The following is a 23,374-nucleotide window of genomic DNA, read 5'->3' as shown; positions in this document are numbered from 1 at the left end:
TCTTTTCTACCATAGGAAGGAGCGGCATGATGTTTAAAAGCACCTCTAAAATGGGACCAAACCCTGGCTGCACAAAACTCCAAAGGGGCATGAAGGGAAGATTTCCCAACTTCTCTGTCCCTTACCTTAACATGTCCTTTATCAAAGATATTGGGTAAAGAATACATTTCATATTTAAATGTATTCCTAGCCACTTCCTCTGTGTTCTGTTGCTGCTAGAAATGGGTCATTTCTTGTCTCTACCTTGTGATTATTTTTTGCACAGCCTGTAAATTTGGGCCTGTCAATTGTGTGAAAGCTTTCCTGTTCACTTAGTCTTCCCATCTCACAATGACATTCCCTGTGAACATTAAGGTGTGTCTCTTCCTTCCCAAATGGTGACCCTCAGACATTTTTTGTGCCTCACTAACCCAGGCTGTGTCCCCAGTGATATGTTTTCCCTGATGTTAGTGGCACTCTTGTCTTGTTCCTCCATCCAGTTAATGCTGTTTTAAATTTCCCCAACCAAGAGGTCTGTAGTACAATCTCTCATGGTTTTCTGATTTGTTGATAACTGAAAATAAACACATACAAAATTTTAAAGCAAGGCTTTATTACAAATGTTCTGTGTGATGTAAGTAATCATACAATAAATCATCCTGTAACAGAAAGAAAAGATGCATAAACCTGATACATTTTCCTATCATCTACACTCCAGAAGACAAAAATCCTTAAGGAGCACTGTGGTTTGGATATCACTTAATTTTGTGTTAGAAAAGTAAACTTAATGAAGCAATAAATTACATGACAAAATCCAAAGATTAGATAAGGTGAGGATATTAGAAATAAAAGTAGGATTTTATATACAAACATGCTTTGACTAATGCGTATATAGTTGCTTTCTCTACAGAATAGACTTTCTGGTACACAGATGTTTTCTGAATAATATTGATTACATGAGGATCTTCAGGAAAATCTGCCCGGTGTCGGGCTGTGGGTGGTTGTACTGAGATGACTTCTAGGGTCATGGGAACAGGTGGGACAGGACAGTAGTGGGGTTGGTGGATTGCTGCAGCCTGCCTGAACCCAGACTACACAGTGGGGCAGGCCTGGAGGATGGGAAGCCTAGGCTGCCCGAGGTCCACTTTCCCTCACTCTCTGGACAGGATTCTTAGGTGGTCATGCACTTTAAACAGGGTGAACAAAGTAGTTCCATGGCTCACAGTCTCAGCAGGACATTAAAGACACTTTAGGAAGAGCACTAATTAGGGTAGCTCCCTGTGCCTGGGTGTTTACTCTCACTCCCCCTCTTCCCAGCTCTGAGCCTTGGGCAAGGGATTAGCCTTCCCACAGCTCAGGAGTACCATCTGCTGATGTCACCTCTCTAGGATGATATATGGATTAAAGGGCGTCACCATAGTGAGGGGCTCAGCATGGAACAAATGGAACTTGAACTTGTTCTAGGGTGAGGAAGCCATCCTTACTGCAGAGGAAGACAACTCACCATCATCACATACTAATTTGATTTGGAGAAGGGCAATTCAATCTTAAAATTCCAGCATGTTGGAAAAACTAGCTTGTCAGTGATAGAGTGGCCAGGTGATGGCCAGCATCCCAGCAAGATGGGCATGTAATATGTCACCTCCTTGCTCTTGCCAGGACACTGTGAAATCTCACTCTAGGTCACCATTTTCAATATGTACTTTTGCTATGCTCATAGCTGTCTCCATAACAGTTTTAACTTTTATTGTTTTGCTTTTAATTCTAAATACTTCTTTTGCATTTTTTTATGTTGTTGTCCTGGCAAAAACGGTCCTGTATAATGGCTGGGAATACATGGTCTCAGATCCCTACTTTGAGGAGAGTTGTCATGAGAAGGTGGCATGGCTACAGGAAGCCCTGGCCTTAGCAGCCTTCCTGATGACACTCCAAAACCAAGCAACAATGGGGGTGAGGTACAGCATGAGGCTGAAGCATCACTCTCTTGCCTGACCTCAAATTTGACCACAAGTCACAACAAGGAAGTAGATACTCTGTCCCCTGGAGGGACCAATGGGGCCTCATCTGGGGCACACTCAGGTAATTATTAAAGTCTGGAATTTTCAGACACTTGATGATCTCACAGAATAATTTCACAGTGGTATCTGACTAATACAAAAGACTTGGGCTAGTGACTATTAAATGTCTGGTGCCCAGGAGGCTATTCAAAAACACATACCAAAGTAGGAATTTGTTACCTGCAATATGGTCAATTGTGACTTTCTTCAAGTACTGCTTCACTGGAATTAGTTCTAGCATTTAAAGATTCCAGGTGTCACATGACTAGTTCATAGTACTTTTTAAAGGCACAATTATAAATAATTTAAGAATTTGGTCCATTATTGAAAAATCAAGTCTGGCAAACAAATTAATTATGCTTATTATTCAAATATGCAGTGTGTTTTCTAAAATGCAGTGTGTTCATGTGTTGAGCTTTTGCTTTGTTGCCTGTGCCCTGGCCACATGCTGAAGTAGAAGCTTCTGCTTGACTTAGGACAGAGGTATCATGCAGCACAGAAGGCTGAGCAAAGCATCGGCCACCTTCTGGAAATGATCATGTGACCAGGAAATGACAAAAAGAGTCACCTGTCCATGGATCACAATGGTGGCAGGAAGATCACCATCCCTGCAATATAAATGAGAACAGAAGCACAGAAAGGCCAATTACCCAGTTCAACTTCCCAGACTGCAGGTAGCTGCAGGCTCAGCACTCCAGAAATTTGAGTTGGTCTCTAGCTCACATGTCAGTGATGGAAGTCAGTGTTCAGACAAAGACCTCCCAGAGACTGCAGTGCTGCCCAACCCATCACTGGGAGGATGAAAAATAACACACAATCGATTAAACAAGCTGGGGAGTTGGGGCTGAACAAAATCGAGTGGGCTTCTTCAAGTAGCTTCCACAGACAGGCATGCTAATGTGCACAGAGGTCTCCACGAAGTAGTTATGGTGCACAGCAGTTACCTAATGTTTGCAGAGCACTCCTAGGGCCACTTGGGAAAGTGAGCCTGAGGGCACAGCTTGCTTGACAGCCATCGCAGCAGGAGTCCCCAGAGCCAGAAGAGCAGCCTAGCAGGACCTGCAAGGCCACTAGGGACCACTGCTTGGACTTTGGAATCTGTGCAGCATATTGAATCCAGCTGGCCACTGGAACTGGGGTCCGCATTGTCACTGCCTGGAAGCAATGGAAATAGTTTCAGCAGGAGGAAGAGGCTCACAGGTATGGCTGTCTCCTGACTCATCATTGTCCACACCCTCCATCCTCTTCGCCAGTGACTTTCAGAATGTCCCCACAACCTTGGCTCCTTGCTGTAGGTGCAGTCATTGCCATAAAAGCCCAGCTGGATGCTCAAGGCAGGGAGTCCAGTGCTGTATGAAGCATCCTTTGGAAGCTTCCTGTGAATTTCCCAGGACAGCAGTCAGGCACAGGAGCAGGGAGGTAGAGGCTGTCACCCCAGACTCCAGGGCTCACTGACTCTTGTTCTCACAGGAAAGCAGCAGGTGTGCAACCCTGGTCTTAAATTTGGTTTCCTTTCCACTGGATCTTGATCCAGGAACTATTTTAGTTGCAGCAGAAAGCAAAACGGTGCTGGGAAAAGAGATATTGTTCCAGCAGATTTCACTCCAAACTGGGGGCTGAGAGAAAAATGCTCCCTCAAATGACATGGGAAAGGAACTTCTGAGTGACATTTAGAAGGAAAGTCAGCAAATTTCACTCTCAATATCCCAATTTCCATATTCCTCATCCATTCATGTGAATAAAAAGGGCCCCCTTTCTGCTGGGAGACTCATGTCTCTGTGGCTAAGCTAGACATATCAGTGACACGGGGAGTCCATCCTTATGGACCACCTCCTTTCCTAGCCCCCTCAGGGCTGTACTTCCCAGGATGCAGCTGCTGTGCTGGGGGCACCAGCTTCTCCTCCTCCCGCCTCCTTTGCTGGCTGGAGCTGCAGGAGCATGGCCTGCAGCGTCTCCTTCACCATCTGGAGCTGCCCCTTGAGAGACTGTGGGTGCCGTTAAGGAAGAGTGGGAGGGGACCCTGTCTCCACAGCCTCCCAGGGAGCCAGGAGAGCAAGAAGCGTGCCTGCCGGGAGCAGATGGGCTCTGCTGTCTAATTGCAGTTCCAAGTTCTCCCAAATTGTACGAATTAAATATTGATACAAAATTTACACTTCTTTTAAGAGTGATTGCAATTTCTACAAGGCCTGGGGTCATTAACTATCTCAAGTACGTTTTTCAAAATGCAGAAGGAAGAATCAGCTCCCAGGCTTAGACAGATGGGTAACTCAGATGCTTAGTGATATGCAGTTCGGTTAGTGTGACCATAATGCCGCTAAGCCCTGAGCTGGGATGGGAGGCTGACAGACCCCACTGTTCTGAATGTGGAAATCCAAACCTCCTCAACAAAGCAGGACTTAGGGCCACTGTAACTATGGAGAGCACATTGGAAAGCTTACATCATGAATTGTGGACCACTTACCATCTGGTCATCTGGTGCGAGCTCCTTTAAACCTAGTTTTCTCATGAAATGTCAACTTCAAAACCTTAGCTCTAAGCCATTGTCCTCAATCAGTATGCTCTAAGTACCAGTACGGTGACTCAGGATTTGATGGTGGGCAAGAAATCTATCTTTTCTGAGTCAACTGGTTGGAGTCTCCTTAAACTGGTAGGAACTTAATTTTCTGACTTGTAAAGGTGTTTCTCACATAGAGAAAACAGTCACAAAGAACTCAGCAAATAGTAAAGTAAGACAGTTAAGGCTGTTCTCATAAGAAACAGATTTTCCTCTGGGCATTCACACAGGGGAACATTCAGCCAACAGTGGTTTTAGTCAGATCTTAGGCCCCTTCCATTTTTATCTGTCCTCAGAACAACCCTAAGACAAACGCAGGATAAGGGATGGGTCTAACAGGCAAACTAATCTGGATACAGGAAGGGGGATGTGTTCATACTACTTAAACATGCTCAAATCATCACAGGAGCTCAGCCCACTCAAATATTCTAGGTCAGACACAGAGGAAGCAAAGGTTTGGGAAAGGCAGTATGCAGAGATCTGACTGCTCACGGGCTACCTGCTCTGCGATGTTCTACCTAAGCTCAACGTCACCATCATGTCAAGGGAAAATGACACCCTTATGATGTGACTGTAGAAAGCTTTCCCCATCTGTTTTGAACAAGGAACTCCAGGGGATCCTGGGGATTATGCAAATGAGCCTCTCCCAAGCACAAATTCTGAACTACCCTGAGAAGCTCTGGGCAGCTTTTCAGCCCCTTGAAGTTCACTAGACTCATCATTTGTGTAATCTACACACATTTACTGTGCTGGTTCACTGATTGTACTTGAACTTGAGGGCAATGAAAGTGGGGTAGGGAGTACAAGAGGAAGAATTTAATATTTCCCCTCCTTTTCTCCCTCCCTTCCCTCCCTGACTCCCTCCCTTCCTAAGGAAGTTTTGTTCTCCATTTCTCTGGACAGATCTACTAATCTTTACTGAAAATACATACAACTTCATATCAGCAAAAAGCGTAAATGGTCCCAGATGGAATACCACACAGCAACTTATCACAAAGTCTGCACATTTATAGAGTGAGCACAGAGCTCAGGTGGTATATGAATACTGACAAACTCCTGGGACTTAATTACCTTTGATACGAAGCCTGGAACTACACATCACTATTTGTAATCTGCTAAGTGATGACAAAAGTTTTTAGAGAAAGAAATTAAACCAATATGTGTTGTTTCTTAAAATAAAACTCAGAGAACTTCTAATACTGGTGTATGAAACTGAAAAGGTTAATGGGAAAGAGAAGCTGAAAAAGAAAGAGGCTAAGTTATATAATTAATACATTACCCCCCCCACACACACGTTAATCTCCACTAACACATCTGGGAGTAAAAGAAAAGGGGGGGTTTGATGATATAAATCCCCAGCGAAGCTGGCCAATTCATTTCATGCTTAACTGTCCCACTTGTGAACTATAGACTTGTACCTTCTTCACAGAATTAAGGCTTTTAAATATTTTTTTCTTGTGAGGGTATAATGCCTTTTGCTCACTATGCAGCATCATGAGACTTAAGGTTTATTTCTTAACACAACAGATATAACAAATGTCTTAGGCTCTGACAGAGCAAGGCTAAACATAAGAAATCCTGAAAACCTCATCTAGCGAGTTTATGAGGTAATAATCATTAAAATAATTAAAATCAGTTTTATTTTCAAAATCTCTCTCTAACCAATACCTCATATGATTTCTTTCTTTTTTTTTTTTTTTACCCATATGATTTCTTACAAAATGGAAATTCTAAAATATTTTGGATGATTTGAACAGTCTGGACTAAAACAGAGCAGGAAAAAAAATTCAAGTTGTAAAAAATTTTATTGAATAATCCCAATTTTACAAAAGAGTATAGCAGTAGGGGCCGGAGATTTAACTCAGTGGTTCCAGTGCCTGCCTCGCAAGCACAAGGTCCCGAGCTCAATCCCTGTTTCCAAAAAAAAAAAAAAAGTACAGTGTAGCAGTAAGCCATCTATAACTAGTAAGCTATTTTAGGACACAGAGCTGACATGCAGATAGTGGCACTGGGAGGGAGATATGGGTTTTTTTACTTTTCATAGGTCTGTGATATTCACAATGAACATAGATTACTTTCACATTTAAATCAATACGTTATAAAAGAAACTACTTAGCAGCCAAGATCTTGAGGCTACTAAGCAGTAGACTACGAAGGGCTAGAATCCAATTTAGTTTGTCTGTCCTAGGATGCCAGGCTCCCAGTGGGGCAGAATCACAGGGTGTCTGGAGTAGAGGGGCCTCACCACTCTCACTGCTGTGCCCAGGAGGATGGGCTGCAGGTGACAGGACAGGCACAAGAGGCTAGTTAGGAGGTGCTGCAGTCATCCCAGAGAGGACCATCATGGCCTGGACAGGGCAGTGGCTGTGAGGTGACAGCAGTGGCCAGATTAGACATGTTCTGAGAATGCAGCCAAGAACATGTGGCAACATCCTGGATTTGGGGTGTGGACAATGGAAAGGGCAAGAATGACTCCCTGATTCTCCATCTGAACAAAAAACTGGGAACGTGTGTTGAGAAAAGAGAACACTGAGCATGAGTGTGTGAGTGTGTGTGTGTGTGTTTGGGGGGCATTGAGAGGGGCTCAATAGGAGACATGGGACACTGGAAAAGACTCTTGGCCAGCCACAGGAGATGCCAAGTAAGAAACAAACCCTGTTGGTGTTCAGAGAGTGATCAAGGCTAGTGATGTGCACTTGGAGGTCACAATTGAGCCATATACAGTACATTTTTTAAATATTGGCTAATTCAACAAGCTCATAGTTGAAGCCCTCTGACATATTTGACTATGATTTCTATCAAAGGTCCTTCTCCCAGCTCTTCAGATCTAGGAGCAGAAAACATTTCCAAGCAGGTAAAGCAATCCCCCAAAACTCCTATTTTGTCCTTCACACTGCCACTGGAAAGTTGAACCAGGCAAGAGTCCTTCAGGGGCTGTGGTGTTTATGTATGAGCCTGTTGTATTGTCATAACATTTTCTCACTGATTTGCAGTAAAATAACCTATCCCATTTGATACATTGAACCAAGATCTTTAGGCTACTAAGCAGTAGGGTAGGGCTAGAATCTTAGGGAGGGATGGAGGGATTGAAGGGAGGGCAGGGAAAGGGGGAAAAAATAAGAACCAAGAGAGATTATGTAAAGGTTCAAATTTCCAATGATGACTGTCATTATATTGTATACCTAAAATGTACCAATAAAATTAATTTTAAAAAAAGAATCTGATTTTCTGATCGCTAATCCAACAAGCTTATAGTTGAAGCCCACTGACATATTTGACCTTAATTTTTTTTCACAGGGCTGAATGAAGTACAATTCTAGTGTTGGAGTCTTAGATGTCTGTAATAAAGGACTCTTTGCCTCTAAGAAAGTACAAGAAGAGTCCCAAAGGGCTGATGAATCTCATGTGCCCTAGAACCTGGACTAAGTTCAAAGCCCCCTGACAGGTGTGCCAGCAGACACCTGTGATATCTAAGGAAATTCACACATTAATTATAGCAATGGCATGGGGCTTGACAACCCAATAGAACACAAGGCCCTTCTTTACCCCAGCTTGGGATAGGCTACCCACTTACTTGGCAAATGTGTAACCTGTTGAAATGTTAGTACTGAAGAACAGTAAGGGAGTTTGGCTGCAAGGCACCCAGAAATGCAGTGGTGACCTGTGGCTATCTTTGGAGAAGACCTGGGAATTCTTTCAATGGAGGCTTTGTCTTCATATGAAAGTAACTGAATATTTTACTGTCAATGGACTTTCCTAATGATCACTCTTTTTGTTGTTGCACTGGGGATAGAACCCAGGGCTGCCTGGATGTGACACAGTGCTCTACCACTGAGCTCTGACTGTAGCCTAACTCCCTTTTTAAATTTTGAGACAGGGTCTTGCTAAGTTGCCCAGGTTTGCCCTGGATTCCAGGTGTTCATTCTGATGGCTCAGTTAAAAGTAGTTCTTCTGGTCCTCTGATCTAGTTTGGTTCAAAAGGAGACAAGGGTATGTAGTCTTTGAAACTGCTTCTCATTTATTACATTATTTCTTTTTAACAACATGCTTTCCTCTGTAGTTACTACAGCCTACAGGACTGGGAAACATACCCAAATGGAAAAGCCAGAGGCCAGGATCAGTAATTCTAAGCAAGGAGGGAAGTCTGGCCCACTCTGAGGACCCAGGTCAAAGAACTTAATAGGTGCATAGGGGGCTCTGTATTGTCTACCTTATGTCAAGACCACCATGTTGCCCTAAGCTAGCAGTGGACAGCCATTTCTACACCCTCTGCCATTGCAGTCTGCTCCAAACTTTCCACCTAGGTGGAAGCCAAAGGGAAGCTCTGTGGTCGCCACACTGCATCCACCCAGGATGCCCAGTGCTTTAAAGAACAGCTTTACTGGTATCACTTTTCTGATCTGTAAGGTTCTGAGAGAAGCTCCAGTTCCTCTTAGTCCTCTCCTAGCTCTTTAGCTCTGGGGCAGAAAACATTTCCAAGGAGGCAGGAATAATTTTCCCCAAACTCCTACTACCTTTATCCCTTCAGCCTACACTTTTGAAAGTTGAACCAGACAAGAGCCCTTCAGGGCCTGGGGTGTTTATGCATGAGCCTGGATGTATTTAGAGTCTTTGCATGCATCAAGCTCACCAAAACTAATCAATTGGGCGCCACGCATTCCAAATGAGCAGAGAGAATAGAATTCCTTAAGGGCTTCCCGGACACGGATGTAAATACAACTGCAAATAGAATCAGTCTGTCCCCACCTCATCTGTGACTACAGCCGGGCAGAACTGCCCTGGGGCTTTGAAATATGCCCCAAATGTGCAAATCCCAGGTGTCTTTCTTTTCCTTTGATGGTGAGTGGCCTGCAGAAGATGAAGGAGAAGGAGATGTGAAAATCCCTGCTTAAAAATCCTCCTAAACCTAGCAGGTTTTTACTTAATACATCTTGAACAGAGAGGAACCATTACGCATTCAAATGGTTTTTCAAAATGTAACTGCTAATTAGGACCCACAATGACTATGAAATTGTACTCCAGGCTCAAGACTCCCACTCCTGGAGCCCACTTCCTGGCTGTGAAATTGCACCTCCAGTCCCTTCCAGGCTCCTGCGTGAGCCCCTCCTGCAGCCTGCTCTCCCAATTAGTGGCACAGACCCTTCCCGGACACCTACCCTGCAGCAGCTGACTGGCTGGCACTCTCATTTGGTTGTGCTACGTGTAATTTAGCAGGCTTGTCAGGGTGATGAAGAGATGTGGCCCATCCCCCACCCCAGATTTGTTAATCCAGCATCTTTGTAAAAAGACTCCCAGCAGGCTGCCAGTAATGTGACTTTAAACAGGATGCCAGGAGGTCCTGTTTGGAAACTCCCCGGTACTGCCTGTCCATCTGGGGTGCCACCAGCTACATGCACATATACACATGGCTTATACAGATGCTCTGTGCCCCTGCTGGGAGAATGGACACAGTGGCCTCACAGACATGTTGTCCATGGTGGGCCTACACTGACCATGTTCTATGTGGGCTTGGATTAATCTCGCTGCACCCATTGCCCATGCACATGGGACTCCAGCAGTGAGTTTAATGGCACCAACAATATAGTACACTCACTATGTGGCTCTTCTGCATTTAGGTAACAAGCTGCTTCTTTCAACCGCTCTCAGCACTAAATCTGTGATCAAAAATGAACAGACAAACCAGACAGAGTCTGGTGGGAAGATTCTGGCAGTCCTTTTGAACCTTGAGATAAACTCTAATCTTAAACAATGGCTTTGTTTGTTAGGGAGCCCCACAGAGCCGGGTAAATATGAGGCACAATGTCCCCCTCAAATCCAAGTGCCACTTTGCATAGTTTAAAGATGCCTTTGTGTGTTTATTCTCAATCACCGATGCAGACACAGCCCGAGCTCCTAAGGAAAGTCCGGGTTGAAATCCATACTGTGGAATGGACTGTATTTGAGGAGGGCAAGGGGCTGGCTTTGGTCTTTGTACCAGTGGTTTGAGAGCCCTCAAGTTTGACATTTCCTCATTTATCTCAGCAAGGATCGACAAAATTCCCAAAAGGCAGGGGGACTTCAATATTTATTATAGCTTTGAGGGCAGGATACTGGAGATTGAACCCAGTGACTTCACACTGAACTACATGCCCAGTCCTTATTTTTATTTTGAGATAGTTGCTGAGTTGCCTGGGCTGTATTTATAATCCTCCTGCCTCAGATAATCTGAGTGCTGGGATTACAGGTGTACACTACCACACCTGGATCTATACCTTAAAATTTAAAGTGACTGTCTTTTCTACAAAATAGACCTATCCCTGCACTTACAGGCATAGCTGCCTCCTGATGGGCCACATGTAGCCAGGGTCTGGGAGGTTCTGCACCGTTAGAGATGATCTCGGACCTGCTGAGTTCTAACCCTCCATTTTCCTGACTGTAAAGCAGGGACAGGAATCTCTACCTGCTTATAGCAGTTTTATAAGAAGTAAATGACTTCTCATATAAGCCATCGTGTAGCTACTAACTCCTTCAAGCATTTATTACAAGGGGATTGAATCCACCTACCTTGAAACTGTCTATATGCAAACAGGATGCTGTGTGACATTGGGACAAAGAGGCTGAGAACAGTGAGACCAATGAACGGCCTTGTACACCAAGACCTTGCTGCAGGTGAGGACTATGTTAAACACAGGGTGCACATACAGCCTTGCTTAACTCTATAACATCTCTTAGAGGTGCGTGCAACTATCCCAATGCTGCAAATGAGGAGGCTGATGCTTCATCACTTGTCCCTGATCCCATTCTACTGAACCTGGCTCAGGCTGTCTGTAGAAAACCCACAGGGTCCCCGTGAAACACTGCTCAGCCCCTGTTCAGCCTCCTCTCCTGACCCCAGGCCTGGTAAGGGGAAGACAACTCCCTAGAAGCAAATTAATCTTCTAGAAAAGTTCAAAACAAGAGACCAGCACAGTCCCTGGCTGCAGCACTCACAACAGCTCCTGGGCCCTCCTAGGCCAAGGTGCCTCCTGCTCAGGACTCTCACATGCCTGGCAGGGGCAGACCCTGTACAGGCCTTGGCTCCCTGAAGCAGGTGGCCTTCATGTGTCTAGAAGCAGCTGCTGAAGATTAATGGACACCACGGCCCCTTAGGAGAGCTCAAATCTTTGACCTCTGAGCATGTGAACTGCAAAAGATGCCATTTTTCTTTCTGCTACTTCTGAGGCAACTTTCCACTAAGAGCTTAAACACCGGTTTCGTAAGAGGCAGAAATTAGAAGGGACAGAAATTTCTAAAACTGTACCTTGAACAATGTGAAAATAATTGCTGATTAAGTTGAAGAAATATCCTGCTAAGTTTAATAAGCAAGGTCAAAAATTTAAAGTTTAAACAAGAAAGGAAATAATGTTCAATTCATCATTAAACCATGTATCTGAATACTTTTGATTAAGATTAACCCTTAACCATTCAAAACTACTTACACATACACAGATAAAGGATGCTAAGAACTGGAACTCTAGTAAGGTCAAAATGAGAAGCAAAAGCCCAAGTAAATGTCCCACAAACACATCTAATAGAAGTCATGCCAGTGAACAGAATGATGAATGAACAGGGAAGTGGTTTTAGCTAGAAAATACCAACTTGTCATTTAATGACCAAAGAGATAGAAGACAGGTCTACCTATCCCTTTATCCATATGCATACCCATCCATCTCTTCTTAGGAGAACTCACCAATGCCACAACCTCTACAGGTCACCTGGGCTGCAGTGTCTCACATGGATATACCTGCCTGAGATGCTTCCTATCACCCCACTCACTGCAGCCAGTTTTGACATAGGTGTTTGTGGAGTTGAGCCCAAGGACACTGAGCGTGGTGCAAGAAAATCCTGTCATTAAAAATAAAAAAGGACTGGGTTGAGATTCATTGTGCATATGTGGTTAGACACTGAAGAGGAATGATCCAAATAGCCATTAGCTTTGATGCTCTACTGCCCATTATATGGCAGAATTGTATGATGAAGAAATCTAAGTAGAGATTTCAGTTTCTTTGTATTTTTAAAGCCCTTCAGAAGCTGAGCCAGTCAAATGCTTCAGTTCTAATGATATCCCAAAGGCCACACAGACCCAGTTTCATACTCACTCAAACTCCATTTTGCTTTGGTTTCATTGTGTGTATGTCTGAACTTTGTGGTTACCTTTTAGTGATCAACTTTAATAATCAAAATACTGAATTGCCTGAAAACTAGAGTGAAAACGTTGCATACTGGAAAATCTCACCGTAATTTGTTTCCATCTGCTGAGGCATGTGGAAATGGAGTAATTTTTAAGATTTTTCTTTTGCAAAATAACCTTGCAGGTGCCTAATCTGCAAGATGAAAAGGATATGAATGAGGTCTTCATCATGACTATGGATCGCTGTGTGAAGCTGATCTTCTAGATGCAGTAACTTCTTGTCTATGGCTTCGCATTTTTCTCCAAGTTCTGCAGAAAGGACGTAAGATTCCTGGCCAGAGAAAAAGAAAGAGATTGCATGTAAGCTGTAGAATTTTTAGGGCTATGAGCACAGACAGGACACATACACACACACACACACACACACAAAACTTCCCAGAAACACTCTCTCAGCTTCTGCACTCTAGCTGGAATCACATTGGAACCTCTGTCTCCCCAGGAAGTTGTTCTTCAAAAAACAAGAGTCAAGTTTGAGTTGTTACTGAATGATGAGCTATGTCTACATAGTTCCACAATTCCCCCATTATCCAGTCATTTTTAAGTAGGACACCCAGTCCATCAGCTCCCAGAATGGTCCATCAGCTTCCCATCAAAGGGAAGCCAGAACTTTCCAGCTGCATTCATGGCAAGCCAGTAATATAGTAAGTACCCTAACAAAAGAGGTGGGGCAGCATGCCACAGGAGCACCTAGGCTAACCTATAAGGACAAACGGATAGTCCTTTGAAGGCCCAGGAACCTGACACGGCACCAAGCTTTTGTCTGCTTGCTGGCCGCAGACAAAACCAGACTGTGAAAGAGACTTTACATCCTATGGGTATATATAGGATTATGTAACTGTCACCAATAGCCCTCACTGGTGCTCAGGCCACATATGAGTAGGGATGGCAATGTCTTGCTCGCTACCAGATCCTACCTCCCACTCCCACTTCCTGGCTCCAGACTCCTCTGCTGTTTCCGCTCCAAACACACCTCCCCACAATGAGTCAGAAAGGGTCTGCTTCTGCTGATGCGTGAGGACTGCCCTTCAGCTTTATCTCCTTGACCTCTGCCACCTGGCCCATGCCTCTCATGGCTTCCCTCACTGCTCCTCCTATGATGTGCCCTTCTCCATCTTTCTCTGAATGTGCCCTCCTTCCTTCAAGGCCCCACATGGCAATCCCACCTTGTGTGGCATCAGTTCTGATATAGTCCCTCAAGTGACTGTGAACTCCCTTGGGACAAGGACCAGGGCCAGGTGTTTGTTCCAGGGCCCCACATAGAATAGCTAGCATATAAAAGGCTATGGATTCTTAATAAATTAGAATAAACAAGGCCAAGAAAACAAAGAAAGAAAACAAGGAAACTTAGAAGGAAGAAGCAAAAAACGCAAGAAATGAGTTCAGAATTAAAACTTGACCAAATGTAAAGGAAGTATTTTTTCCAGTAGTGAAAAGCTGAGTCTACTATAAGAATTTTGCATAAGGAAAAGAATTAAAGTCTGCTTTCAAATTAAGCTGCAGGATTACTACAAAAGCTACAGCTAATGCCCAACAATAATCAAAATGCCCAGGTGTGGTAATGCTGTTAGAAGTCCTTAGATAACATGCATAATAAAATATTATACTCAGAGTCTATGAATAACAATTAAACCCAGATAGGTACTTTGACATTTGCTCTATTCACTTTGGAATGCTTTAAAGTTTAAATCCCAAATGGTCAACTATGTTAAAACAGTGCTAATGGGAACTATAAATAACTACTGTAAATATTAGAGAGGTCTCATACAATGCGAGTAACTGCAGACAAAAGACAAGAAACCAAGTGACAATGTTGAAGACACATGGATTCAATTAAGCAAGCTTTATAAAAAAATTTTTAAAAAAAGAAACATACAATTAAGCAAGCTTTCATGTGAAGGGCAAGTGAAGGTTTACTCAGAATTGACCACAACTGCGATGAGAAGATGGTAAACACATAAAAGTCATAGATACATATATATTTTACTGATCCTACAAGTAATAACATCCTCATTCATAGATGTTGAATGAATAGGGGAGAAATGACATAGAAGTGGAGACAATGGGCAAAGACTAACCCCACAGTCACACACACAAAATTGATGAGACACTAAGAAAAGGAACATCTGGAAAAAGGTGATTGACAGCAGGGAACCATGAGTCATACACAAAGGAAAAAAAATAGAGTACTTATGGGAAAATATATGTGACTGAGAGCACACTTAAAGGGAGAAAAACCGTAACATCAGATCAGAAAACCAGGAACTGAAACATTCTTAAATAACATCAAATGACTGGATCTTCATCTTAAGGCTACAACAAATGTGAAGGTAAAGCTAAATTAAACATATATAAAATGTGGCTTTACATGTCCCCCCAAACATAGAGTCTGCTTTGTTTTGAAAATTGTGTGTAGATTGATGGTGATGGAGTAAGCTTTGGAAAGCAGTCTCACACCATGCAGCAAGCATTTTACATTGTTCCTATCCTATGGCCCAGTAATTCCATTTCCTAGAATCTATTAAAAAGAAATAATTTACATATTTAAATTTAAATAAGTTGTATTAAGTCTCTGTATAATAAGCATGAAAAACATCATATATTTGTGCATATATATATATATATATATACATGTGCCAAATTGAAATGTAAGAGTTTAATCATGCAAAGATAATGGCAGTAGAAGCATGGGGAAGGGGAAATAACTGTCTAACAATAAAGAAAATGATGAGAATAATGTTTGGTATATTAGATTTGTGTTTATCTTTTAAACTTTTTAAAAAATTTTTTGAGACAAGGTCTTCCTAAGGTAGTTCAGGCTGGACTTGAATTCACTATGTAGCCCAGGCTGGCCTCCAACTCTAAGGGATCCTCCTGCCCTAGCCTCCTAAGTGCTGGGAATGCAGGCATGTACCACCACGCCCAGCAAAATAATTTTTAATCTAAGAATATTTAATGATGAGAAAATACTCAAAGAGGCAAAGCACTGAAATATTCACAATTATTTCAAGGAGTGATATTATTAAAGATTTTATTTTCTTCTGTATATGTTCTTAAATTTTCCACATTTCTAAAATAATGAAAGAAAATAATTACTGAAAATATTAATTTAAACTATAATGGAAAAGTATGGAAGAAATACAACTAAATAATATTTTAGTTTCTTAAAAACGTAGCAGGGGCAGAGGAGGCTTCTTGGCTGCCTTACCTCCACTCCCAGAGCAGAGGAGGCTTCCAGGCCGTTGTAGCACCGCTACCAGCGCAGAGGAGGTGAGCTGTGCGGGCACCAGCAGCACCCCCCCCCACACACACACACCCTGTCGAAATGAGAAGACAGAAAAACAAGTCTCAAAACTAGACTTCCGGATCACCTACAGCAACCCCAAAGGGAAACAAGACGGAACACTCTGACACTCAACCACCTGGAATCCCTGAATAGGCAACAAAAGAGGATTTGGAAAAAATGAAATCGGAAATAATTTCTCAGGTTACAGCAGAGATTGTGCCATAGTGCAAGACATGATTTATAAATCTAGAGCAGAGCTCAAGAACATGAGGGAATCCCAACATAGGAAACAAATGGAATCCATAAAACAGATACAAACAGATTTCCAGAAGATCAAAAACTCCATTGAAAGTCTACACAGCAGAATGAGCCAATGTTAGGACAGAATTTTGATACAGAAGATAAGATTGTAATTAGTGACCAGGAAAAGAAAAACTGCTTTAAAATTGTAAAGGACCAGGAGAAATCAATCTAGCAGCTGCTAGACAATGCAAAGAAGAATAATACAAGACTGACTGGAGTCCATGAAGAAACAGGAGACAGTGAAGATGACATAAAAAAACTGTTCACAGAAGTGATGGCAGAAAACTTCCCAAGCAGAGGAAAAGAACTTCACATACAGATAAGTGAGGCATATAGGACCCCAACTAGCCTTGATCAAAAAAAAATCTACACATAGGCATATAATAGTCAAGATTCCAGAAACCCAACAGAAGAACAAAGTTCTACAAGCAGTTAAGAGAAAAGAAATAAATCACATACAAAGGAAAGCCCATCAGAATCACAGCAGACTTCTCAATGCAAACCTTCAAGGCAAGAAGAGCTTGGAGTGATGTATTCCAAGCTCTAAAGGAAAACAGCCTCCAACCCAGATTGATGTACACTGCAAAACTATCTTTCAAAATGACAGAGAAATGAGATACTTTCATGACAAAGAGCACCTTAAGAACTTCATGAGTACCAAACCAGCACTTCAAAAAATTTTAGACAATATCCTAGGAAAAGACAAGAAGGATCAAAACTCCAGGAAACACAGCAGAATGAATCCATCGGGTGTGACAAGAAATTAAATGCAAAGGGGGAGAATCCAACAAAAAGAAAAGTCATGACAATGATAAGACAACACGTTTCAGTTATAACCATCAATGTTAATGGTCTCAATTCATCAATCAAAAGAAACAGACTGGCAGAATGGGTCAAGCAAGATCCAACAATATGCTGCATATAAGAAACACACTTAATTCAAAAAGAAACTCATAACTGAAAGTTAAAGGGTGGAAAACAATACTCCATGCGACAGGAACCCGAAAAAAAGCAGGAGTAGCAATACTCTTTGCAGATCAAGTGGATTTCAAACGAACACTGATGAAGAGAGAAAAATAAGGACACTACATCCATTTAAAGGGAATAATCCAAGAAGAAGAGAAGACAATCATAAATATCCATGTACCAAACATTAGTGTGCCCAACTATATAAAACAAATACTAAAGGACATGAAAAGTCATATATGCACTAATACAATTGTAGTGGGGGACCTCAACACCCCACTGTCACAAATAGATAGATCAACTAGACAAAAAATAAGTAATGAAATACTAGAACTCAATTGAACTCTTGAACAAATGAACTTAACAGATGTTTACAGAGTCTTCCACCCCACAAAATCAGAATACACATTCTTCTCAGCTGCACATGGGTCATTCTCCAAAATAGACCACATACTCACACATAGAACATGTTTAAGTAAGTGCCAAGGAACTGAAGTTATCCCCTGTATATTATCACACCATAGTGTGATGAAATTGGAGATCCATAGCAAAAGAAACTGGAAAAATTTCATAAACACATGGAAATTGAACAACACACTTCTAAATAACCAATGGGTCACAGAGGAAATTAAAGAAGAAATCAGACAGTTCCTTCAATTAAATGACAATGACAATACAACATATTCAAATCTATGGGACACAATGAAAGCAGTCTTACGAGGGAAATTCATAGCAGTGAATACTCATATTAGGAAAACAGACCGAGCTCGATTAAACAACCTGATGCTGAACCCCAAACTTCTAGGAAAAGAAGAGCAGGACAACCCCAAAGCTCATACAAGGAAGGAAATTACAAAGATCAGAGGAGAAATCAATGCAATGGAGACTAAGAGAATGGTACAAAAAAATCAATGAAGTCAAGAGGTGGTTCTTTGAAAGAATAAACTAAATTGACAAAACCCTTAGCCAATCTTATCAGAAAGAGGAAAGAAAAGGCCCAAATCCATGCAATTAGGAATGAAAAGGGTGAAATTACAACAAACTCAGCAGAAACCCAGAGGATCATCAATACCTACTTCCAGAACCTATACTCCAATAAGATGGAAAACACAGAAAAAATGGACAGATTCCTAGATATGTCTGAATTACCAAAGTTGTATGAAGAAGACCTAAAAATTCTAAATGACCCAATATCAATCAGTGAAATTGAAAACGTAATTAAAAACTTACCAACTAAGAAAAGCCCAGGTCCTGATGTCTTCACTGCTGAATTCTACAAGACATTTAGAGAGGAACTACTGCCACCACTGTTTAAATTCTTCAATGAAATTGAAAGGGAAGCAATACTCCCAAATTCATTCCTGGAAGCAAGCATCACCTTGATCCCCAAAGGAGAGAAAGACCCAACCAAAAAAGAGAGCTATAGGCCAATCTCACTAATGAACATAGGTGCAAAAATCTTTACTAAGATACTGGCAAATAGAATGCAGAAGATCATCAAGAAGGACGGGGGATTTAGCTCAGTGGTTCTGCTGCCTGCCTGGCAAGTGCAAGGTCCTGAGTTCGATCCCTGGTACCAAAAAAAAAAAAAAAAAAGAAGAAGATCATACACCCTGACCAAGTGGGATTCATCCTAGGGATGCAAGGATGGTTCAACATACACAAATCAGTCAGTGTAATACACTACATCAATAGAGCCAAGGACAAAATTCATATGATCATCTCAATAGATGCAGAAAAAGCATTTGACAAAATCCAACACGCATTTATGATAAAAACCGTATAAAAAATTGGAATAGATGGTCTCTACCTCAACCTGATAAAAACCATCTAAGGAAAACCAACAGCCAATATCATACTAAATGGTCAAAAACTGAAATCCTTCACACTCAAATCAGGAACAAGACAAGGATGTCCACTATCACCACTCCTGTTCAATATAGTTTTGGAAACATTAGCCATGGCAATTAGAGAAGACAAAGAAATAAAAGGAATAAAGATAGGTAATGAAGAAGTCAAATTGTCATTATTTGCAGATGACATGATACTCTATATAGAAGACCCCAAGAATGCCACCAAAAGTCTTTCACACTTAATAACCAAATTCAGTAAAGTAGCTGGATACAAGGTCAACACACAAAAATTAATAGCTTTCCTCTACATGTACAACAGACTCACTGAGACAGAAATAGGGCAAACAATTCCTTTCACAATAGCATCCAAAAAACTGAAATACCTAGGAATTAACCTAACAAAAGAAATCAAAGACCTCTTCTCTGAAAACTATAGCACTCTGAAAAGAGAGATTGAAGATGATATCAGAAAATGGAAAGACATTCCTTGCTCCTGGGTAGGAAGGATCAATATAGTGAAAATGGCCATACTTCCAAAACTGCTATATAGATTCAATGCAATCCCAATTGAAATCGAAGCAGCATACTTCACGGACCTTGAGAAAACAATACAAAAATACATTTGGAACAATAAGACACCCAGAATAGCAAAAGCAATTCTAGGTAACAGAGACATGGCAGGGGGTATCACAACCCCCAACTTGAAGCTATATTACAAAGCTACTGTGATAAAAACAGCATGATACTGGCAAAGAAATAGACCTGAGAACCAGTGGAACAGATTAGAAGATGCAGAAACAACGCCAGACACACTCAGCCATCTCATCTTTGATAAAGGAGCCAAACACCCTCACTGGAGAAAAGATAACCTCTTTAATAAATGGTGCTGGAAAAATCAGGTTTCAACTTGCCAAAGATTAAAACTAGGCCTATATCTCTCATCATGCACTAAACTAAAATTGCAATGGATTAAAAATCTAAATATTAAAACAGAAAGGCTAAACCGGCTGGAAGAAAGTTTAGGAAGAACTCTTGAAGACATTGGTGTAAGAAAAGATTCCTTGAACAAAACCTCAGTTGTCCCTGAACTAGCACAAACAATCAACAAGTGGGATCTCTTCTTACTAAAAAGCTTCTGCACAGTAAGAGAAACCAAACCACCAGAAGTGTGAAGAGACAACCCACAGTATGGGAAAAAATTTTCACCTGCTGTTCCTCAGACAAAGGTCTACTATCTCGAATCTATAAAGAACTTTAAAAACTCAGAGCTCCCAAATTTAAAGACCCAATCCAAAAATGGGCATCTGAAATGAACAGACATTTCTCAGACAAGGAAGTAGAAATAGAAAATAACATATGAGAAAATGTTCAACATCACTTGTCATTAGAGAGATGCAAATGAAAATAATGCTGAGATTCCACCTCACCCCAGAAAGAATGGCTGCTATCATGAAATCAACCAATAACAAATGCTGGTGGGGCTGTGGGGAAAGAGGAACACTGCGCCACTGCTGGTGGGAGTGTAGACTGGTGCAACCACTGTGGAAATCAGTATGGAGATACCTCAAAGAACTAGGACCAGAAGTCTCACTTGACCCAGCTATTCCACTGCTGGGGATCTTGCCCAAAGAATTAAAAGTATCATACCACAGTGATATATGTGCACCCATGTTCATAGAATCACAATTTGTAATAGCTAAAACTTGGAAGCAGCCCAATTGCCCATCAACTGGAGACTGCATAAAGAAAATGTGTTTTTTAAATAAAATGGAGTACTATTCAGCCATTAAAAATGAGAAATTAGAGACATTTATAGCTAAATGGATGCACGTTGAAGCGATACTCTTAAGTAAAATAAATAGGACACACATATATAAATACCAAATAGTTTCTCTAGTGTGAGAAATTGAAAGTGTAAATAAGGACTAAAAGGTATAATAGATAATGTGAAATAGGAAGAAAAGGGACAAAGGGAAAGGCAAGTGGTAGCAGTTAGGGGAAAATTAAGAAGGAAATGGAATTAATGTGAGAAAATGAAAAAATGGAAACAAAGTCTTTGTAAATAGGGAGGGATGGAGGGGTTGAAAGAAGAGTAGGGGAAGGGGAAAAAATAAGAACCAAGAGAGATTATGTAAAGGTGCAAATTTCCAATGATGAATGTCATTATACTGTATACCTAAAATATACCGATAAAATAAAAATTTTTTTAAAATGTAGCAGGACACAACATGGAAACAAACTATTATGAGCTGAAGCTACCATGTCTAGTGACAGAAAATCTGACTAGCATTCTCTTGTGGGGCTATTTTTCTACACCTCATGTTATAGAATCTCTCCTTGCACCCCTGCACCAACCATGTGACTGCATAAACCTTCCTCTCCATGGATTCTGTACCCATGGACTCAACCAACCTTGGATGAGAAATTTTTAAATAATACATCTGTACTGAACACGTACAAACCTTTTCCCTTGTTCTTACTTCTCAATAATTAAAGTGTAACAGCTATTTACACAGCGTTTAGATTGTGTTAGTATTATAAATAATCTAGAGATGGGTTGAAGCACATGGGAGGACCGTGTAGGTTCTATATAAATATTACGGCACTTTTTTAGAAGAGACTTGAGTACCTGAAGATTGTGGTACACTCAGGAACCCTGGAGCCAGTCCTTCATACTACTGACTACTTGTTGGGCTACCAGGATCTGAGCCTGAGCTCTGAGGATACAGACTTTGGCCCAGGTATAATGTGAAAGATTTCTTGTTTTACTATAAATGTCTCACTTGAAATCTTGGGGATAGAAATAGTTTACACCAAAACAGAGAATTAATAGCTAATGAGAAGGCAGATTTACATATTCTATCAACTTAATGAAAGATTCTTCTTTGTCTAAGGAATTTTTCTGTCTGTAGAGCACAGAGTCATGAGTACCAGCTGAGGGCAGGATAGACTAGACTCCAATTCCAAATCTAATATGTTTACTAAGACTTCATAGAAAGTCAAAAATGAAACAGAAGCTATTGAAGAGCTTTTGTTTGCTTATTTTAAAATAGAGGAAATTTCTTTTCAAATAAGTTGTCCTTCAATAAAAACTTCAGAAGCACTGAAATTTCCAGTGAAGCCAAATCAGTGAGTGATTAAGTCAGGTGTATTGATCAGGAGGCCCCATCCTGGGACATTACTGCACAGGGAATGGAGCCCCCATCTTAACAGTCTTCTGGTTTTCCAGGACGTCAGGTGCATTTATACTGCCATCGCTGTCAGCAGTACGCAGACCTTTGCTGAGGGTTTTAGCACAAGAGCAGAAAGAGTTGGAGCTGGCCTTAGGGATCAGCTAGTTCATTCCTCCTTTTATATCCAAGAAAGGCATTTCAGAGAGGCAGGAGCCTTGGGCATAAAGACCTAGGGCAGTGATGGAAAACCTTTTAGAGGTGAGTGCCCAAACTGCAACCCAAAACCCACTTATTTATCACAAAGTGCCATCCTTCAACTAAACCTGAATACTGAGGTTTTAGTTTAGAAAAAACAACTCGGTACATTAACATCTTTTGTCTTAAAGAACACATGTGCCATAGGTTTGCCACCCCTGACCTAGGATGACCACTCCCCTTCTGCCTCAGGATGCTGTGAAATCAACAGTCCATTCCTGCAGGGCTCAGTCACATGAAAGATGCTCCCTCCAGGTTGCAGATAATGTCAACTGAAGGTGGTGGGGAGGACACCGTGATGGTGAACCCTAGGCCACCCAAGCATCCACGTGCCCCTAAACACCAGAATGGAGGCAGGAAAGCACATGGGGCCATGGCAGGAGGGGGGCAGCAAAAGCTTCTTCTCTCTACATATGGGCCTGAGCACCTGCTCGCTCCTCTCTCCCATCACCTGGGAAGATTCCAGAGGAATGTGCACTGAACCACACGCCTTAGGTCTTCACACACTGGGCTCCTCTCCACATGAAATTTGCAACTTTTGCTTCCATTTTTTACTAATTAATATTTTATTTTAATTGGTACATGTTTGCAGTGAATAATGATGACATTCCGCGTGGAGAGTTGGTACATGTATGCAACACTTTTTGATTCTTTTTTTCATCCCCTTCTCTTCCTTTTCCTTCCCCTCCCTCTTTCTCTTTCTTCCACTTTTATTTTAAATTAAACATATCAAGATAAAAGA

The 23,374-nt window shown here is 41.6% G+C and overlaps 1 protein-coding gene across 3 annotated transcripts in view; it reads right to left on the bottom strand.

Annotated features, from left to right (window-relative positions):
* Positions 1-572: 572 nt before the first annotated feature.
* Positions 573-23,374, bottom strand: part of Disc1 (DISC1 scaffold protein) — a 340,459-nt gene continuing 317,657 nt past the window's right edge. For all 3 annotated transcript variants that reach the window (XM_087181893.1, XM_087181894.1, XM_087181895.1), the window contains 2 exons: positions 12,954-13,070; positions 573-4,024 (listed from right to left, as the gene is read on the bottom strand). In XM_087181893.1, the coding sequence (XP_087038019.1) occupies positions 3,884-4,024; positions 12,954-13,070 (258 nt within the window). In that variant the 3' untranslated portion in view covers positions 573-3,883. The remainder of the gene's footprint in view (positions 4,025-12,953; positions 13,071-23,374) is intronic.

This window comes from Heterocephalus glaber, unplaced genomic scaffold (assembly GCF_053883595.1).
Source record: "Heterocephalus glaber isolate CG9 unplaced genomic scaffold, H.glaber_assembly_v1.0 deba00001472, whole genome shotgun sequence".
In the NCBI taxonomy this organism is placed as follows: Eukaryota; Metazoa; Chordata; class Mammalia; order Rodentia; family Bathyergidae; genus Heterocephalus; species Heterocephalus glaber.
This window is presented reverse-complemented; position numbering and strand designations above follow the sequence as displayed.